This window comes from Perca fluviatilis, chromosome 15 (genome assembly GCF_010015445.1).
Source record: "Perca fluviatilis chromosome 15, GENO_Pfluv_1.0, whole genome shotgun sequence".
Taxonomy (NCBI): domain Eukaryota; kingdom Metazoa; phylum Chordata; class Actinopteri; order Perciformes; family Percidae; genus Perca; species Perca fluviatilis.
Genome location: NC_053126.1, coordinates 11,572,506 through 11,590,911, shown reverse-complemented (window position 1 = coordinate 11,590,911; position 18,406 = coordinate 11,572,506). Strand labels below are relative to the sequence as shown.

At 39.0% G+C, this 18,406-nt stretch overlaps 1 protein-coding gene across 2 annotated transcripts in view; it reads left to right on the top strand.

Annotated features, from left to right (window-relative positions):
* Window positions 1-2,678: 2,678 nt before the first annotated feature.
* The window catches only part of baiap2l1b (BAR/IMD domain containing adaptor protein 2 like 1b), a 30,373-nt gene continuing 14,645 nt past the window's right edge, over window positions 2,679-18,406 (top strand). Inside the window, exons 1-6 of one of the 2 annotated variants that reach the window (XM_039824089.1) lie at window positions 2,679-3,113; window positions 5,257-5,332; window positions 5,603-5,689; window positions 11,763-11,824; window positions 13,295-13,366; window positions 14,263-14,397. In XM_039824089.1, the coding sequence (XP_039680023.1) occupies window positions 3,063-3,113; window positions 5,257-5,332; window positions 5,603-5,689; window positions 11,763-11,824; window positions 13,295-13,366; window positions 14,263-14,397 (483 nt within the window). In that variant the 5' untranslated portion in view covers window positions 2,679-3,062. Of the gene's footprint in view, window positions 3,114-3,245; window positions 3,265-5,256; window positions 5,333-5,602; window positions 5,690-11,762; window positions 11,825-13,294; window positions 13,367-14,262; window positions 14,398-18,406 lie in introns of those variants that run through there. The other variant, XM_039824090.1, reaches the window with a different exon arrangement.

Sequence of the window (18,406 nt, the reverse complement as noted above, 5' to 3'; positions counted from 1 at the left end):
GTTCGATGTAATGTTTCATATCCTTCCAGTTCAACAGGACGGTACCGTTTTACATAAGTTGTGTTATTCAAAGGTATAACCACAGACTGTGTATATAAACATACTGTGCAATGCTTTTATTTTTTTATGTGTTTTTTTTTTTCTTTCTCTTCTTCTCTCCTAGCTGGTGCTAATAACATCAATTTCTTCAGACAGTTTGACAGGCTTTATGATTGGCTGACTGGTCAACTCAATCACTGATCAAGTAAAAGGGGACGTGATTGGAGATCGGAGGGTTATTTAAGTCTATTTCATAGCAGAACACTTGGGTGTCTGCATTCAACTTTCCTGTAGAAATTTTCCAAATGGATTTGTTTTGGATGGGACAGATCAACTTTGGTTAAATTAGATAGCCGATGTCCAAAAGCTTCTCTCTCAGGGAATGACTATTGACAGCTGACTCGCTGAGGCCAAGTCTAAGTTGGAAGATAAGATGCTATAGTGTGAATTTGTTGTTTCCACTTAAAGTTGCAAAGCTAGCACATTAACTTGGTTAAGAAAAAACGATTTTATTTCAAATCTTATTGATCACATTAGAAATAAACCAGCTAATTGATGGCGCCACCCTGTTGTAACTAAGTCTGAGCCTGACCGTGATTGCTGTAGGAAGTGTAGGGAATCTGGGTGAGAAATGTGAAAAGGTATAGAGGGAACCTTTTCATGGTGAACTTTATGTAATATACATAAAGTACATTAAAAACATATTATTACCACACATCTGTGCTTGAGAACACAAAAGTTAGTGAAAGCCTGAAGTTACTTTTCAGCCCTTCAGAAATCTGAGCGACTTGTTATAATTGACCCTCGTATTGCTTTATTTAGCATTATATTCCTCAAGTATTGATTCCTGCCTACAGGAAGATGACTCAGTGGGAGGTTATCAGGACAGCCGTGATACAAGAGCTAACAGCAATAGAGAGGAACAATAGAATACTCCTCACATAGTGGCTTTTGAGACTAATTGCATTGTATGTGTCACCTTATAGCATTTTGTGGACTGAAAGCAGTAGTATGTGTTGAGAGCCTAAGGGCACAATCTCATTTTACATTCAGCTTCTTTTGTAGCTCCCAATGGCTGCGGGCAGCTTTCCGCAGTTTTAACATCAAATGACATTTACAAAGCAAAGGCTCTGCATATTTGCTCTCCCAATACTCGTGATATTTGCCATTGCTTTGTTTAATTTGTTGGACGTCCATATACTACACAAAGTGATAAATCTCTGTGAGTTTGAATTGGACATTGTATTGGTATTTATCATGTCAGCTTGTCATGAAATGTAAAAAAGGTTTAAAAAAAAAGATATGTAAAAAATGAAATACTGATCATTGAAACATGAATGTCAGCAATGCTTACAAGGGGTTTAGATGTATAAATACATGCAAATCATGCACATGTATCTTTTTTTAGGTCTCAACTTATCTTAGCTTGAGAGAAAAGCTGACCATGAGGGACATCTAGTGGTAAATCATGAAGCTTCCTCACATCATTGTATGATATGCCATTTCAAATAAGGAGCTCCCACTTATTTATTTCAATGTCAGAAATGCAACGACATGTAACCAAAGCTGTATCTTATCCTTCAAATGTATAACTGCGAGGTTGTGGTATATCTTAGCAAAATGGATAAAGTCTTTATGTAGGCCTACTATGTAAATATCATGTCTGTAACACTGAAAGCAAACTTAAAATAATGTATGCACAAAAAACGTTCTTGGTTGAACCAAAACACACAAAAAAAGAAAATAATGTATAAAAATAAACCCCTTTAAAAAGAAGAAGAAAGATGGTTCATGTCAGTTACAAGAAAACGTTATCTCATATTGAACTTCAGTCCCAAAAGCACATGAGGGTGTAGATAGTCTGGACTGATGTGTGTTTGCATTGTATGGTGGTATTGTATTAGTTACCTCCAGGGAGCGTCCGTCTCCAGTATTTAGTCCATTGTCCACCTTTTCTACCTGCCTACAGGAAGTGTGAAGCCAGACAGAAATATCCAGAACAATACTGGAACGATGCCTTCAAAATAAAAGCGTAAAAAAACAGGCTTTCATAGAAATAATTGGAGATAATAAAGGGTGACACTAAAAGCATTTGAAGGGTAGGGTACATCATTTTTCATTCAGCCAAAACGTTTTAAGTTTTAAACCATGCTAAGAGTGGTGGTAAAATGTTAACAGAAGTTGTAGATTTGTTCATTTAAGGCCCAAACTAATAAAAAACGCCTTAAAATAAAAAAAAATAAAAAGTTTAAGATTTACTGTTCAATCTCATTAAACAGGTCACCTTTTTCAGCTAGCTAGTGAAATGTAAGTAGCATACTAAAGCCTACTAAGTACTGTACAATTGTGTATGTGTACTTGAACATTATGCTACTTTATACTTTTACACCACAGCATTGCAGCGGGAAATATTGTACTCCAAATATTGTATTATTTTACTCCACTACATTTATTTGAATGCAGGGCTTTTACTTGCAAAAAAGCCCTTAAGTATATATATATATATATATATATATATATATATATATATATATATATATATATATATATATATATATATATATATTTCGTGGTCAATGACACAATAACCAGCAAAAGATTTAATTTGAAAGTAGTCAACCGGAAAAGGGGTTCATTCTTTCATTCCGGTCGGCTTGACACCTGTCCACCTTTTCCTACCTCCCCAGGCCTCCTCTGCTCTGAACTAACCACCTACAACAAGTTTGACAGCTCAGCCTTTTAGTGCTCACACAGTCAGAGCAGCAGCAACAACAGACAGCTGGACTCTCCGTTACGTTGGACTTTTCTCCTTTTCTTCCTCTCAGTTTTGGTCATTTTCGATTGTATGTGTGCGTCTTGCGTATCCTGCTGGCTATGAGGAATGTCATGTGTCCATAGGTTTGGTCACTTTTCCCCGTTGGACCTTTTCTTTTTGGTTTGAGTCGGTGTTTTTAAAAAAAAAAAAAAAAAAATAATAAATAAATAATTCTTCTTTATCGGGCTTCGCGAGAGGATCTATAAACATGTCGAGGAGCGCGGATGAGGTGACCAAGCTAACTGAAAGTACATACAAGGTGGGTAGCCTACTGGTGTGAAAACAACAGGTGCGAACACGACACGAGAAAAAAAAAAAAACTCTATACATCCATGTGTCCACTCTGCTGAAACAGCTCCACTCGCTGTGCTTCAACTTCCCGTGGCGTTTACAACCTGAACGACTAACAGGTGTTTTTAATTAGCCAAGCTAGTACATTTTTAAACTGTTGACTAATAGTAGGCTACAGGCAAAGATGGAGTACTCAGCCTGGAGTCATTTAGCCTTTTTGTTTTGGCTAATACTATAGGCTAAGATATTATATGATAATATAATGCGCTATTATAAATAAATGTCAATGCTGTGAACAACTTATTTTTAACATGTAAGTTCTTGTGCTCTTAAAGGATCCCTGGGCTAAGTTATTAGTATAACCCCTTCTTTATTTACCTCTGTATCAGTAGAGACAGACTGCAGTGTTATCAACATATTTTACTTAGTTTGCAGAGGCTTTAACTGACTATTAGTGAGTTTGGATCACTGTTTTTAAAGAAATTAGCCCCACCCTAGGAGTGCCATTTCCTTATTAAAGTGCTGCCTCGGTTGATCAGCATCATTTGAAGTGCTCTTTGGTGTACAATGGCATTTGTGCCATCCCGTAATTAACTTGGGTTTATTCTTTTTTAAATATGTGTGTGATTTGAAACTGAATTGCTGGGTTTGTTTTTTTAGTTTTTTTGCACAGTTGGATGTGAGAAGTATCCTTTAGTGTTTGCTATGTGATTTAATTGGGGTTAAAGGAGAAATCTTACCAATAAAAAAAAAAAAAAAAAACATAATTATACATAAATGGATGTGAGCCACAAATCCCACCAGGAGTTTTAACTGTTCCCACTGTGTAGCCAGGTCTGCATACTCCACAGGTGACAAAGTGAAGGTGATAAGTGGTATCACCCATAAAAAGAGGCTGTAAGGGGGGAAAAAGAGACTTAATTATTTTTCTCACAAGCATTTAGCCTCCTTGAATAGCTTTAATCTGCTTGCCTCCTCTCGGGACAGCCCCCACAGCTCCTTGGTGTGATGAAATGCAGGAAAAAGACTCCAGGTTTAATAATTTAGCTGGCTGCGTGTGTAAGAGTATATAGCAATCTCCTCGGCAGCCATCACCTCTGGCTCGCTGCTATAACCAATAGATGGATGTTTACATGAGTGGTTTTCTTTGTTGCCCAAAGATTTTTGTGTACATATTTTATTAATATGGTGTCATTTCAGATTGACAGTTTCTGCAGCTTATGTAATGTGTCACTTATTGACAAAGGTCTGAATCAGAAGTGGGGGAGCACTGCTTGGCTCATGAAACATTGTTTGCCATATGTGTCTCAAGGTGGCTTACCATCAAGTTAAATAATTTCCTGCATTCTTGTCTTGGGTGTGAAGCTAATTCCTTATCCTGATATGACGTGGAGAAAGAATAGCTCAATAATTACAGAGAGAAGTGCTGGCTCATGTTTACGGATGATAGTTCCACTCTGTGACGTTGATCAACACTGGTAGTTCTATATGTAAAACCCCCAAATCGGTATGATGGAAAAAAAAAAAAAAACTTCTTTTCTTCTGTTGTCTAAATTGTTTAAGTGTTTTTGTTTTACGCTCATTCTCATTCTGTTTGCAGTATTGTCATCCATTCGTCAGTCTCTGTGTCATTTTCCATGTAACCCCTTTTTGTCTTTCTTCTATGACATTGTATGTCAGAAAAATCTGCTTGCATGGCATGCATGTGAATCTTAGCCTAAATATCATAGCTCCTGTCCTGTTAACGATTAGTCAACAGGTTTAAATATTACATGTCATTTAGCTGACGCTTTTATCCAAAGTGACTTACAATTGCTTTATATCAGAGGTCGCACGCCTCTGGAGCAACTAGGGGTTAAGTGTCTTGCTCAGGGACACATTGGTTGATGTATTGCAGTTGGAATCGAACCCAGATCTCCCACACCAAAGGCATGTGTCATATCCACTGCACAATCACCACCAATATGATATATATTTTTCCCCACCTTATTCGCATGTGATGTGACTCAGTCACCCACCTGACTGAGTCAGTAGTGTTTCAACAGCATAACAATTGAAACCTTGAATGAAATTATGAGTAACTGTCTCGCCTTCTTTTTCCAACCACCCAGAGTGTGATGGACCAGTTCAACCCAGGACTGAGGAATCTGGTCAACCTGGGCAAGAACTATGAGAAATCAGCAGCTGGTGAGCATTTTTACTACGATAATAGACATTCACAGTAACTTCGAGTTTAGAAAAACACACTGCTTATAACCAGAAGTTGGACGGGCGGCTGGGAGAGTAAAAGCTTTTTTTTTTTTTTGGGGTCCAAGTATACCAGGCCAAATTTGAATGCCTTTTTTTTATAGTGAATACTTAAGCTGTTGTTCAATGGTCTTCAACATGCATTACGGAGCCGATAATTTTCCCACACTATTGTGACAAACATTAATGATCATTCTATCATTTTCCCAGCAATGATCCTGGCGGGAAAGTTATATTTTGATGCAATGTCTAAGATTGGGGAGAATGCTGCAGTGTCTCCTGTCTCCAGAGAATTAGGTAAGTTTCCATGTTGCCCTGTCCTCTGGCTCTCTACTGCTTCAACAAAGTGAAAATCCGACTGTGGAGATAGTTTCTGCTTTCCTGAAACAGTTGTTTATCTCACCTGGGTCTTAAAAGCATTTATTGTTGGTTTCCCCGGGGTGCATTTATACAGTATATGTCTATAAATGTAGGCCATTCTCTGGTTAATTTCTTCTTCTAAATCAGACATCAAAAGTTTCTCATTCTACACTTTATATAAATGCTGTTTACATTATTAATTGTAGTGTTTTTATAGCAGTGCCTCACAATCAATAGAAATAAAAGACAAATTAATGAGTTAATCATTAATACACGCAAGATAAAGCAAGGTAACAAATACCCCCAGTCAGTGGTCTTTAATTCTTCCAGCTTGAGCTCATTATGCACTTTTTTTTTTCACCAATGATTGTACCTTTTTTGATGTACCTTGTCATTATCACTGATATACAGGAACACTGTAGCTTAAACACAGCAGCAGGTATTCTTTGATTAATGCCAGCATGATGCTTGAGATGAATGTACGTGTGGTATGTGTAGAAAAACACTGTGGCTTGGGTTTGTTTGGTTATCTGTTGGTTTCTAACCAAGTCCCCAGGCTTCAGTTCCCACAAGCTCATTTGTAGTCCAAAGATGGCCCCCTAACTCATTGTCACTAGTGGCACACTTTGATATAACCACTGTTTGTCTCTCAACTCCCATGCTGATTAGCAGCAAAACTGCTAATTAAATTCAGCAGCACAATGGGAAGTGCCACCTGGTGTCAATATCCTGGCACACTTAAAGTGATACTCCATCCAAAAAATGTAGATGTGTAGACTTGAAGTATAACAGTTTTTAATTTGCTCCTCAGTGAAGAACTGTGGCTGGTCAGATTGTATTTTTCTTAGTCACAATGGACTCTGATGGTGACAAGTTTTTATTGTGCAAAATAGTGTGATTATAAATCCACATCTTATCTCTCCATCCATAGTCAGTGATCTTCCCACACTATAGACTGACATTTTTTTCTTCTATACGTAAACTTAATGACATGGCAGAAACACTTTGGTTTGTCTTCCGTAGGTTATAAAATATACTCAGTGTGCAGGTGATGCACTTTCGCTTTCAGTCTCTGAAAAACAAATTGGCATGTCATGACTCCGTGCCATCTAGTTTAGGGATGACAAAGGCTTGAAGCTGTTGTGTGTTGTTCACCCCAAAATACCCAAATTACTTCAAGAAAGCACATCTGTATTTAATGCCCACATGTTTTCAAACGTTGTTGTTGGTTCCTGCTGAAAGATAGATTGTTGTTTAAGATTGTTTAGAGCGTTTCACAGTAAATCAGGTTCTCTTGTGGCAAGTATAGCCTTGATTAAAAGGAAGTAATTAAAGTCCTTTTCTACCCAAATGTCACCGGTTTTAATATTTAAAATAAACACACAAATTCCCCTTTTCTGGCAAATGAAAACTAGAAATGATAGGTCCTAAGACGACAGATGACACGATGACATAGACACACCATTAGCATTACAAAACCGTTTTAGTGTAGGGTGAAATCACACTCACCTCTAACCTGTGGATACACTCCAGCACCCACTAATCCCTGTATGAGAGAGCGAGACAGACAGAGACAGATCATGACAGATCAGTCATTATGTAGAGCAGGGGGTGATTAAATACACACTACAGTCTTCTCATCTATGATGCATTGTAACTGGAGTCTGTACTACGCGCCCCTAAAATCAGCCAGGATGTCAAGACAACAATATAAATTATAAGGATGCAGAATTTCCCGCTAGGACCAAAAAGAATAAAAAAAAAGTCTCTGCATTTTTGTTCCTGAGCTTGTAGACGTAGTGAAGTTGCACCGTCAGAAACCTGAGCTTTAGTGACGCCTAGCTAACCAGAAACCAGATACCCTTTAGAGGCATTGTAGGACGGGTGCACCTCGTCCTCCAACCTTCTTCTTTTACTTCCTTTAGTCTCCTTCCTCCTCTGCCAGAGTTCAAATGTCAACAGCTCATTAAAGCATTAGCCATCTGACTTGTTTCAGGCTATAAGCAAGAATTAAGATCTGAAGCACAAGGATGGTTGTGTATTCACTCTTTTTTTAATTATCTTGTAACTGCATTTGAAGTGTTACTGATGCTGGAACATAAAATATGTTGTTGGTTTCCTCAGAGAATTGTGACGAGGACCCTACAAGTGTTTCCACACAAAATAAAAATGTATAGCCTGTGGGCACCATGACTGCGCATCATTTGTTATCTGCACGTAATTGAATCCCATCCAGCCTTGCCCTTTTACAGCAGCAAGGGCTTTGCAGACGCTTCATAGACCCACACACAAACGCACAAATACACGCCGTCCTTTGATGGTCCTGGCCTGCTCAAATGGCATCAGGCCCACTTTACATAATCCAAGCATGTTTGCATAGTGTGTCAGGTGGCTCACTCCCTTGCCAGGATTATTTTGCCCACATTCAAAACAGAGGAAGAACTGTGGGCCGCTTTGCATGCTACCAGCAAAATGTTGTTTACAAAATTATCTCATAGGGAGTTTCTTTTCTTTTTCTATGTTTTGCACACATTTAGTTCTGTTCATATCGCTTTCGGACTTTCTTTTACTTTATTTGTTCTACTTTATGGGCATGATCCATTAGGCTCGTTGGAGAATCGATCACCGGCGATCGCCGCCCAATGCGTGCCGGTTAGATTTGTGTCCGACTCGATCCCGACTTGCTCTGACGTCATGCACACGTAGGCAACGATAACCTCACGAGATCAAGGCGGCCGCAGTTCTGAGACGCAGGCAGCGCAGTTGCTTTTCACCGACTGCAAGACCCAGGCGGACCCAGGGCATGCTGGGAAACGCCGGCCTCTCAGCTGATCTAAGAGCCGATTGGTTCAGAATCGACTCAACATGATGACGTTTTATATAAACGTTTTGTTGATTTTGAATTGGAGGGGTTTTAACTGCTATTTGTCTGATTTAAAGGCTTATTCTGTACAGAACACATATTGTGTGGCTGATAGTGACGTTTAGAAGTCAGAGAGACTAAATCCGTTCAGATTGCGGATCATCTACAGTGTGTTAATTAAAATCAGCAACAGTTTGCATGTAGAGCATTTAATAAAAACAACTGGAGAATGTGTACAAGCTGATATATGGGTCTGATAACATTTTATTAAATCGGAATTAGACCACAGTGTTTCTGTGACTTCCTGTTCAGCCTGAAGGCTGCTGGAATGGGCTGGAAACTGTCCGACAGCGGATTTTTGTCACCGCCCCCGGCTGCTGTTGCCTGCTCTCGTCCACTTTACAGGCGATGCGCAGTTCATCTCAAACGATCCTCCATCCATCTGTACATCATAGAAAAAAAGGAAAGGGAGGGGGGGGTGTAGACGACATGCAGCAAAGGGCCGCAGGTTGGAATTGAACCCGGGCTGCTGCGGTAAGGACTGTGCCTTGGTACATGAGGCGCACGCTCAACCAGGTGAGCTACCAGGGTGCCCCAATAGTGACAGTTTCTGATGAGCTTATCATAAACCTCTTTGCACTTTCACCCACTGCTAACATCCTAGCGATTTTATGGCAAAGTTATACGTTAGATACTTAACTTCTTTTGAAGCTTGCTGAATTGTCAGATGCTACCTTTTGTCTTTGAGTAACAACTGTCTCCCCCCCCCCCCGTTATGGTGGATGTAAAACTGCTCCACAAAGCACAGTGTGTGCAGCCAGGACTCTTTACAACCTGGGTAAACAGGTCTGTAGGCAGCGCGTCTGTATTGTGTGGGTTTATCTCGGCTTGGTTTTGTTAGCTAATGGCGGTTGGATGCGCTGTTACCCGTAAAACGCTTTATACATACTGTGACAACAAATAAACAAAGGAGTGTGAACTGCTGGAATAAAAGGCTGTTTAGTCCGGTGACGTTACTGAAGCTAAGACGTTTGTGTCAGTAACATGACACATTTGCATTAATGTCATTATTCGAATAGAATGATGTTGATGACTCACAACTTTTGTGTTAAACAAAGAAACCAGTCAGTCAGGTATTTGACGGTATACCACACCTGATGACATTTTTAAGATTACGTTGTTCTTATTGTAAGATAAGGAAATTTAAGGTATCAACCCTCTTTTTTTTTTTTTTTTTTTTTTTCTTTCTTCTTTCTCATTTTCTCTCTCAGGTATTTATGTCTCTTGCCATACCAAGCACCCTAACAAACTCACCCCGTCAAAGGGCAGATTTACAGGAATCATCTGTTGGCCTTTATGTGCCGAGCTGTTTGAACTGTGCTGGGTGAAAGAGCCAGTCTCGCCATAATAAGAAAAGGTGGGGCAGTTAAGGTGTAGAAAGACAGGGTGGGGGGAAAGGCAGTGTTTACATGCTGATGAATGTACGGGAGTCAGGACACATTGATACATCGCATATTGAACATCTGTCAGGGCTTTGCATAGTACATTTTTGTTGAGAAAAGGAAACTGGATTTCTTTTTTTATATGGCTCTGGAGGCACCACCTCTGATCGAATTATATCTTTCTTTTTAGACCTTTTTTATATTGATTTGTTAAATTAAAACAGAGCAAATTATTGCTGTTCCCTTTTATTTATCTTTAGAAAACATTTCTGTGAGGTTTGTGTAGATGGCTCCTTCTCACATTTGTTGCAGTATTGGTCTACAGCATCTACAAACACGGAAATATTAAATGACTAAAGTGTTGTTTATTTACCAAGCCAACACCTCCACTCTGTGATGGCCCATCTTTTTTATTTATATTCCAATTAGCTGTATCTGTAGAGTAGGAAATGTGTCTTTAACAAATGTTTCAAGGTTATATCACTATCAACACCCGTGTGTACAGTACAGCTGTACTTGTTGGCTACTGAAAAATGTTTTTTGGTCGTGGCAGTTGCTTACTGTACACGGAAAATAAACTCCTATGGGAAAAGCTCAGTGCGGGAGAAAGTCATAACATCCGTTTCCATTCTAATGATTTGCATCCTGCTTTTACAGTATTATACGACACATGGGAGACACAGTCTTTAATCTGTCATGTATTCTACATCTATTCTATACACAGAAAAGATACCCTGCATATACTGTACACTATTCATACTGTAGTTTTAACTATAGTTGGATGAGAGATGTATTACATGTGTCTCTCAAAGGACCCGTTTTCAAATTATTCACTAAGGGGTGTTAAACATTTTTTTTTGTCAAAGGACTTCACCAGCCAAATAGACAGACCGACAGACAGACAGAGGCCTTTTCAATCTGTAGCAGCACTATCCAGGCTTCAGACAATGTTAAAAACAGACATGAGTCGGCATGAAGACCATCTGGTTCAGAGAAGAGTTACTGATTAATGCTGCACAACGTTGACACATTACATTTTTATTTACTGTTTGCTATTATTTATTAAATTGGTGGTCTTAAAAAAATTGTTTGGCTTCTATAATTTTAAGTTTGTTTTTGTTACAATGAGACAGATATCAGTAAAATAAAGAATTTGGGAATCCAATTATGATTTTTGGTGATTTTTATGATCACTGGTGGTGTGTACTGTAGCCTTGAGGTCAATAAGAACATTAATAATTTTGTTTTATATAATGATTTTTACTCCATAATCCTAATTTGATTGCCTTTTGTGAGCAACATGCAGTAACAGACGGTTATGATTTTTGGCTGCCTGCCATCTGAGCTCTTTATGATTAGCCGAGCAGTAGGTGGTCCAGTTTTTCTAGTCCAGGCACATCTATTTATTTTCCTTTCATTTCAGCGGAGGAAATCCGTTTTAAACAATCTGTAGATGGTGACGTGATGTTTTTTGAGGTTGCAAATGACACACATCATTTCTCAGCGATGCATTCATTCATATTCAGTATAATATATATGGTCTACTGTATGTATTGTGCTCATTGTCATTGAATTGAAGTGTTGCACAATACCTTTAGATCATTTTACCTGTTAAGGAAAGCAAACAAGACCAAAAATTAGATTACTGCTGGCCTGTCTTTCTTCTGACATGTATATTACCTGTCTGTTTTTCTCTCTGCGACAGGTGTAGTGCTGATGGACATCTCCGAGGTCCACAGGAAGGTTCACTTTGAGCTGGAAGAAAATGTGAGTGTTAGATGTGTTTTTGCACTAGCATAATGCTTCCTGAAAATTCCTGTGTAACCTAATTTCTCCCTATTGCGCCTCACCCAAATGTACTTCATCAGAAACTCTGAACCTGTTGCTCTGTATATTTCCAGAAAAGCACAAGCGAAGCCTTAATCCACTAAGCACTATTTAGTGGTGAACACAGTCAGCCAGTGGCATTCTCTCTCTTCCTCCCACCTTTTGATAGATATATACGGCCTCTCCTCCCTCCCCACCTACATCAACTACAGTAGCACCATGGACAAGCACGATACAAAGAGGTTGGATAGGAAGGGAAACAATAGCTTTGGGTTATAGGAGCACCTGTTGGTTGGTTTCTTTCCTTGCTGAGAGCCAGGGGCAGGCCTCAACATGTCCCGGGGATACACCAGCTGGAGCTGTTACAATCTGGTGCATTAAGTACAGCCTAATTTAGGTTTTTAGCACGCGAACAATCGAGTGAAGATGCAAATTATTATTTTTATTATTAATTAATCTTTTAGATATTTCCCGAAATAATTTATTGTTAAGTCTATAAAATGATAGAAATGAAGGACATATGTATTTTATTTAAAAACGGAATAAACCCCTTGGGATGCACCATCTCATTTTCAAGGGGGTCCTCAGGCACAAATGGCCATTAGAAGTTCTCAGACCCCAAAGTGTCATCTTCCAGTTGTTTATTTTGTCAAAACAAAAGTTAAAAACTCAAAGGGATTCTGTTTGTGATAATATGAGGTAGAAAAAAACTGCAAAATGTTACATTGGAGAAGCTGGAACATACAAATGCTTTGGCATTATCATTTGATTAGCTTATGACATTTACATTAATCGAGCCCTCACTTATAACTTTTGGATCTTAATACGCTAACCCTAAGAGTTTTTCTTAAAATGTTGCACAAGAAAATAAAAATAAAATAAATAATGCCAGAGTTTAAAAAGAACCTAATAAAGCTAAACTTTGGGGCAGAAAAGTTCTGAGGCACTCTGAGAAATTGTTGCTAACAACATCACTGAGTGGGTTGACTTGTTGACGGACTTCAGATGGTGAGTCACAGCATTAATTCAGGTCAGAGGGGAAAAAAAAAGTGGTTGATAAGGTCTCCGTAGTCATCTGTGTGTATTCTGCAAATGGGGTCTTCCAGTTTATTGGTCCGCCCCATGTGGTTGTCGCCGCTGCAGCAAGGGTGTGGTGATGGCAGCACTTTGACTCATTCATAAGCGCAACCTCAGACTTGGCTCTCACCCCCGCACACACGCAAAGATACACTCTAAATGATCACTCTCCATTTCTCTCTGTAACACTTACAGTAGTATCCCTGTTTGCCACTGACCGCAAAACTGACAAACTGCAGCACTTCATCCTCCCATCGTGTTTATAATATAATCACCAGTGTGTCTTCTTTCCCTCTCCTCTCTCCGGTCTCTCCTCATCTTCCTCACCTGAAGTTTAAGAGGTTCCACAGGGAGATAATATCTGAGCTGGAGAAAAAGAATGAAATGGATGTAAAATACATGACAGTAAGTTCTGTGTGTGTCTGTGTGTTTTTGTGTCTGTGGCAGCACTCCATCCACCTTCCTCATGAGAACACTGCCAAGTATGTTTTGTTATGTTTTTGTTGCTGGTACATTTTGGGAAGCACACATGAACATGTCTGTAAGTTAAAGGCCTTAGTGTAAAACAATTGATTAATGATAATTGTGATCTTCAACAGGATGAGCAGGTAGATGAGTGGAAAACTCAAGGATGGATGGATGGATGGATAGATAGATAGATAGATAGATAGATAGATAGATAGATAGATAGATAGATAGATAGATATTGTCCCATGAGGGAGATTAGTTTTCATAGTCTGACATGCACATGGCAATATACACAGACAAATACATCAACCGATAACATAAATCCAGGTATATAGACCCATAGAAACAACCACATTTACAACAGCGACACCGGATCTATTTACATCACTCATCTGATCCTGGGCAGCCATTCAGTGCTATCATTTTCTGTCATTATGACTGCAGTCATATCAATTAAGTTATGCCCTAATGGGAGTTACTGCTGCACCACACAGGAGAAAAACAAGGTCCTATTTTCCACCAGCAACACAAAGTCAAAGTGGTGCACCAACCGTGTTGTTGTTTTTTGTTTTCTTTTTTTCAAATTGGAATCGGTGATGGTTAATGCTCTGACTTTGGTCTGCAGTGCATTACAGATGCAAATGTCTGCACAACTGCACAAAGGTAGCTGGAAATATGTATAATTTTACGCAAACTTTATTTTATTCATTCTCTTCGTCGAATGGCAGACTGAACCAACTTCACACTAAGAGAAATAACGTGTTTCAGAAGTGGTTTATTGTATAAAGCCAGTTATTTTGCATGCATTCACATGGATCTTTCCTCCTCTCCAGGCCACATTTAAAAGGTACCAGATGGAGCACAAGATGAAGCAGGACTCACTGGAGAGGTCCCAGGCAGATCTGAAGAAGCTGAGGAGAAAGAGCCAAGGCAAGAACGCCAACAAGTACGAGAACAAGGAGAGTGAGGTGAGATGGATGTAGACAGACTGACACGTGACACATCATACATGGATGCTCTTTCTTTGACAGATACACAACACACACACACACACACACACACACACACACACACACACACACTCATTTACAAACGTTGACACTTGAGATGCACCATGTCAAAGAGAGTGTAACAGTAGTTGGGGACAATGTGCAAAGTGTCTGTTAGTGCAGTCGTGCAGGAGAAGATCTTTTTTGTTGTTGACTTCTTTTGCCCACTCCATGAATACACCTGCATGCAATCCTTTTGCACCACCTTGCTCCACCTGCTCACAGATAAAAGTAAACCCACACATGCACAAACAAGCAACTACATAAGGGAGGAAATTTGACCAGTGTTGCTGGATTTAAACCACTGTACAATTTTAACTATTCTCTGTATAGACTTAGATGCAAGTGCTGCACCCTCTCCACACTTAATGGCTGCCAGCCATCAGGTCATAAACAGAGACCTGGACACCATGGAAATAAATGTGGACGTTGCCATTTATAGCAACACTGCTTCCATGTCAAACACAGAAGAGGAAGTATTTATCCATGTGGAGTACTGAGACATGTTTGTTTAATGCAGAATTAGCAGAAGGATAGACTGAAGCAGAAGGATAGATTCAGTTGAATCCCCAGTTAAGTGTGTCGGGTCTCTTAGCAAAGTACTACATTGTCTCACTATTTTCTTGTCCCCCTCTCTGTATTAAAATTTACAAAGGCACTGATACACAAAAAAAAAAAGAAACCCTTGGTATGTTTTGTCTTTTATCCCAAATCTGTTTACGTATCATTCAAAAAAAGATTTTTTTTTACCGTTACCACCTGAGACAATGAATCACTGAGGAATGTTAAGTCATTACAGCCAGTTAAAGTTGTTATTACATGTTGCCACCACACCCTGTGACAGTGACTCTGTAGAATGAAAATTGCAGAAGAGTTTAGTCTCATATCGGTGACCCTGAGAGCACAGCAGCTTCAGATCTTACATAACCCGTGTGTGTGTGTGTGTTGTGTTTGTTTTGTGTGTGTGTGTGTGTGTGTGTGTGTGTGTGTGTGTGTGTGTGTGTGTGTGTGTGTGTGTGTGTGTGTGTGTGTGTGTGTGTGTGTGTGTGTGTGTGTGTGTGTGTGTGTGTGTGTGTGTGTGTGTGTGTGTGTGTGTGTGTGTGTGTGTGTGTGTGTGTTAAAGGTTTGTGTATTCTGTCAACACGGTCTAACCTACGCCCTAGCCTGGCAGAGTTAAAGTGAGAGAGGTCAACAGAGACAAGGAATTACACAAGGAATTATGTTGCGAATATGGTTTTATTGCAGCTTTAACCTTCTACACAGACTTTGAATCATCATTACCCCAAAGAAATAACTTGATAGGAACATTAATAGTGGCAAAAGAAATTCCCTTTCTCCAGTTATATAAACTTGAATTGCAGAGCTGTCACTTTCAGTGTAAGCATATATGAATTAGAGCTGAAGTGATCAGTCGATTAATCAATTATTTGATGTGATGATCAGCAACTATTGAGCATCATTTTCTCAAGCATCAATGTTCTTTAGTGTCGGCTTCTCAAATGTGAGCATGTGCTGCTTTTCTTTGCCAGATCAGTACACTAAATAAGTTTTTTTGGCTTTTGGTCAAACAAAACAAGACATTTGAATGCCACCTCGGGCTCGGTGATGTTTTGGTGGGCAACTTTTCACAGTTGTTTAATATTTTATTGGCTAAACAAGATCTAGGAGATTATGTTAAAATCAATCTGAAAGGATCTAATACATTTAAGTATATTTTACAAGCAGACTACTGTATGAACTTGATTATGAAAATATGATGAACTCTTTCCCTGTGGCGTCTTAGAAATTACAGCCGTCCTCCCTCCCCTCTCCTATATTCTTCTCTCGCCTTTCATTCTTTTGTTTTCTCATTCCTCCACACTCTTTTTCCCACTATATCTATATCCCTCTTTCACCTTCTTTGTTTCCTATTTCCTTCTCACCTCTCTGCTCTACCCCACCGTCACAGAGTGCTCACTCACTGCTGAGTTCATTTTTCTGATTTAAGGCCAGGTGTTAGGACACTGATGGGTCAGACAGACGAATAGACAGGGTGTCAAGGTTTAGAGGCAGGAGCAGACACCAAAGACAGTTCAAAGCCAAGAAACTGAAGGTCTATAAGCAGAGATGGAAAATAAAAAAGAGTGCTGTCACAACTGTCAAACAATTGATTAAAGGACTCTTCAAAACAAAGTAAGCGCAAGTTTTACCCTCTGTACATAAGATAAATTAAATAAAGTGTGATTAATTGTTTGAAGAAGTTTGTAGTATGTTTTTCTCTTTGTCTCATCTCTCTGTTGCCACCCCTCGCTCTTTCTTACCAATAGTAATACATACTGTAGGTTGTCCATAGCAACAAGCTCACTGTGTGTGTGTGTGTGTGTGTGTGTGTGTGTGTGTGTGTGTGTGTGTGTGTGTGTGTGTGTGTGTGTGTGTGTGTGTGTGTGTGTGTGTGTGTGTGTGTGTGTGTGTGTGTGTGTGTGTGTGTGTGTGTGGCATTTCAAACTCCCCTTTTTTTCCCTCGTCCACTTGTTGGTAGAAATTATGCCGCCCACTTCCACAGTTCTGAAAGGTCTTTTTCTCTCTTTCTGTCGATCCCTCAATTCTGTTCCATTCAAATGATCTTTGTTGGCATGAAATGCAACAGTATTTGTTGCCAAAACACAAGAATAGATAAAAAATAACTTGAAATGCATGTGACACATTTGGGAGATAATTTAGAGGGCAGTAATGAAATTATAATTACCCCCATAGAACATCTCGATTAGCTAAATTAATGCATATGATTAATACATATTTTATCAGTTGGTCTGTTGGACACGCAGTGTCACATATTAAGCACCTAGTGTGGCACACACACACCTATCCTCTCAAATGGAAAGAATTAGGGTTTTTTTACGTGTTCAAGGACATTTATGATAACATCTTATGTGAAAGCTGTATAGAAAAAATGCTGTATAGAAGGAACTTGTAGTTTATTCCTTTACCTAGATGATGAAGAATGTGGGTCTGAAAACCAAACTCTTCACAGACTCCACGTCCATGCAGTCGGTCAGTTTTTATAACACATACCAATTATACAACCGAGTCAAATACTTCCTGGATGTCAACAAAGCAAGACTATGCTTTGAATTAGTTTTGAACAACATTAAAGGTCAGCTAAAGTTTTCAGTATGTGTCTTTGCTGTTACACATCCTATTCTATAAAGATACTTTGTAATTGTGAGTTGATTATGTTGCAGTAAAGCTTGCCGTTATAGCAGCAGGGTAAGATTATAGGATGTCCGTGCGGTCATTAGAAAAAACAAAGGCAGCAAAAGAGAAATGAAGTAGTGAAGTGAATAAAAGTGCTATTCTATTGTTGTGTGTGTTTGCTTTAGAAATTTGCATCTGCTTGTTTGTTTACATGCAGCCGCAATAATACGCCTGTTATCAAAACGTTGGGTATTGGACGAGAGATTAACAACATATTAATGAGATATTAACACAGGAATTTCCCCAGTGTGGGATTAATAAAGTCTATTTTATCTTATCTTAACAACTCTAAATGCACAGGTTCATGTTAGGACTTCCTGGCAATAGAGAGATGGATTCGCATTCGGTCAGGCAGACAGACAACACTGTTTTGACAAGGATGATATCACCTCTGCTGAGAGTTACTTAGCATTGAATGTACACACAACGGTGTGTAGGTCATGTTTTTTTTTTTTATTATACCCTCTCTGACTGTTTTTTATAAAAGTAATTGTTTTTTGTATGAGTTTTTAGGGCATGTTTACACCCAGAGGAACAGTTATACAAAGATTTTGGTTAATGGAAATCAAGTATTTTAATTGTCTCTTTATTTTTGCACTCCATATTAATTTGGTTCAACATTCTCAATCAAATTAACTAACACAATTCCATGTGCAATATGTTTCTGGGCGTAGGTTAAGACAGTAGATGAGAA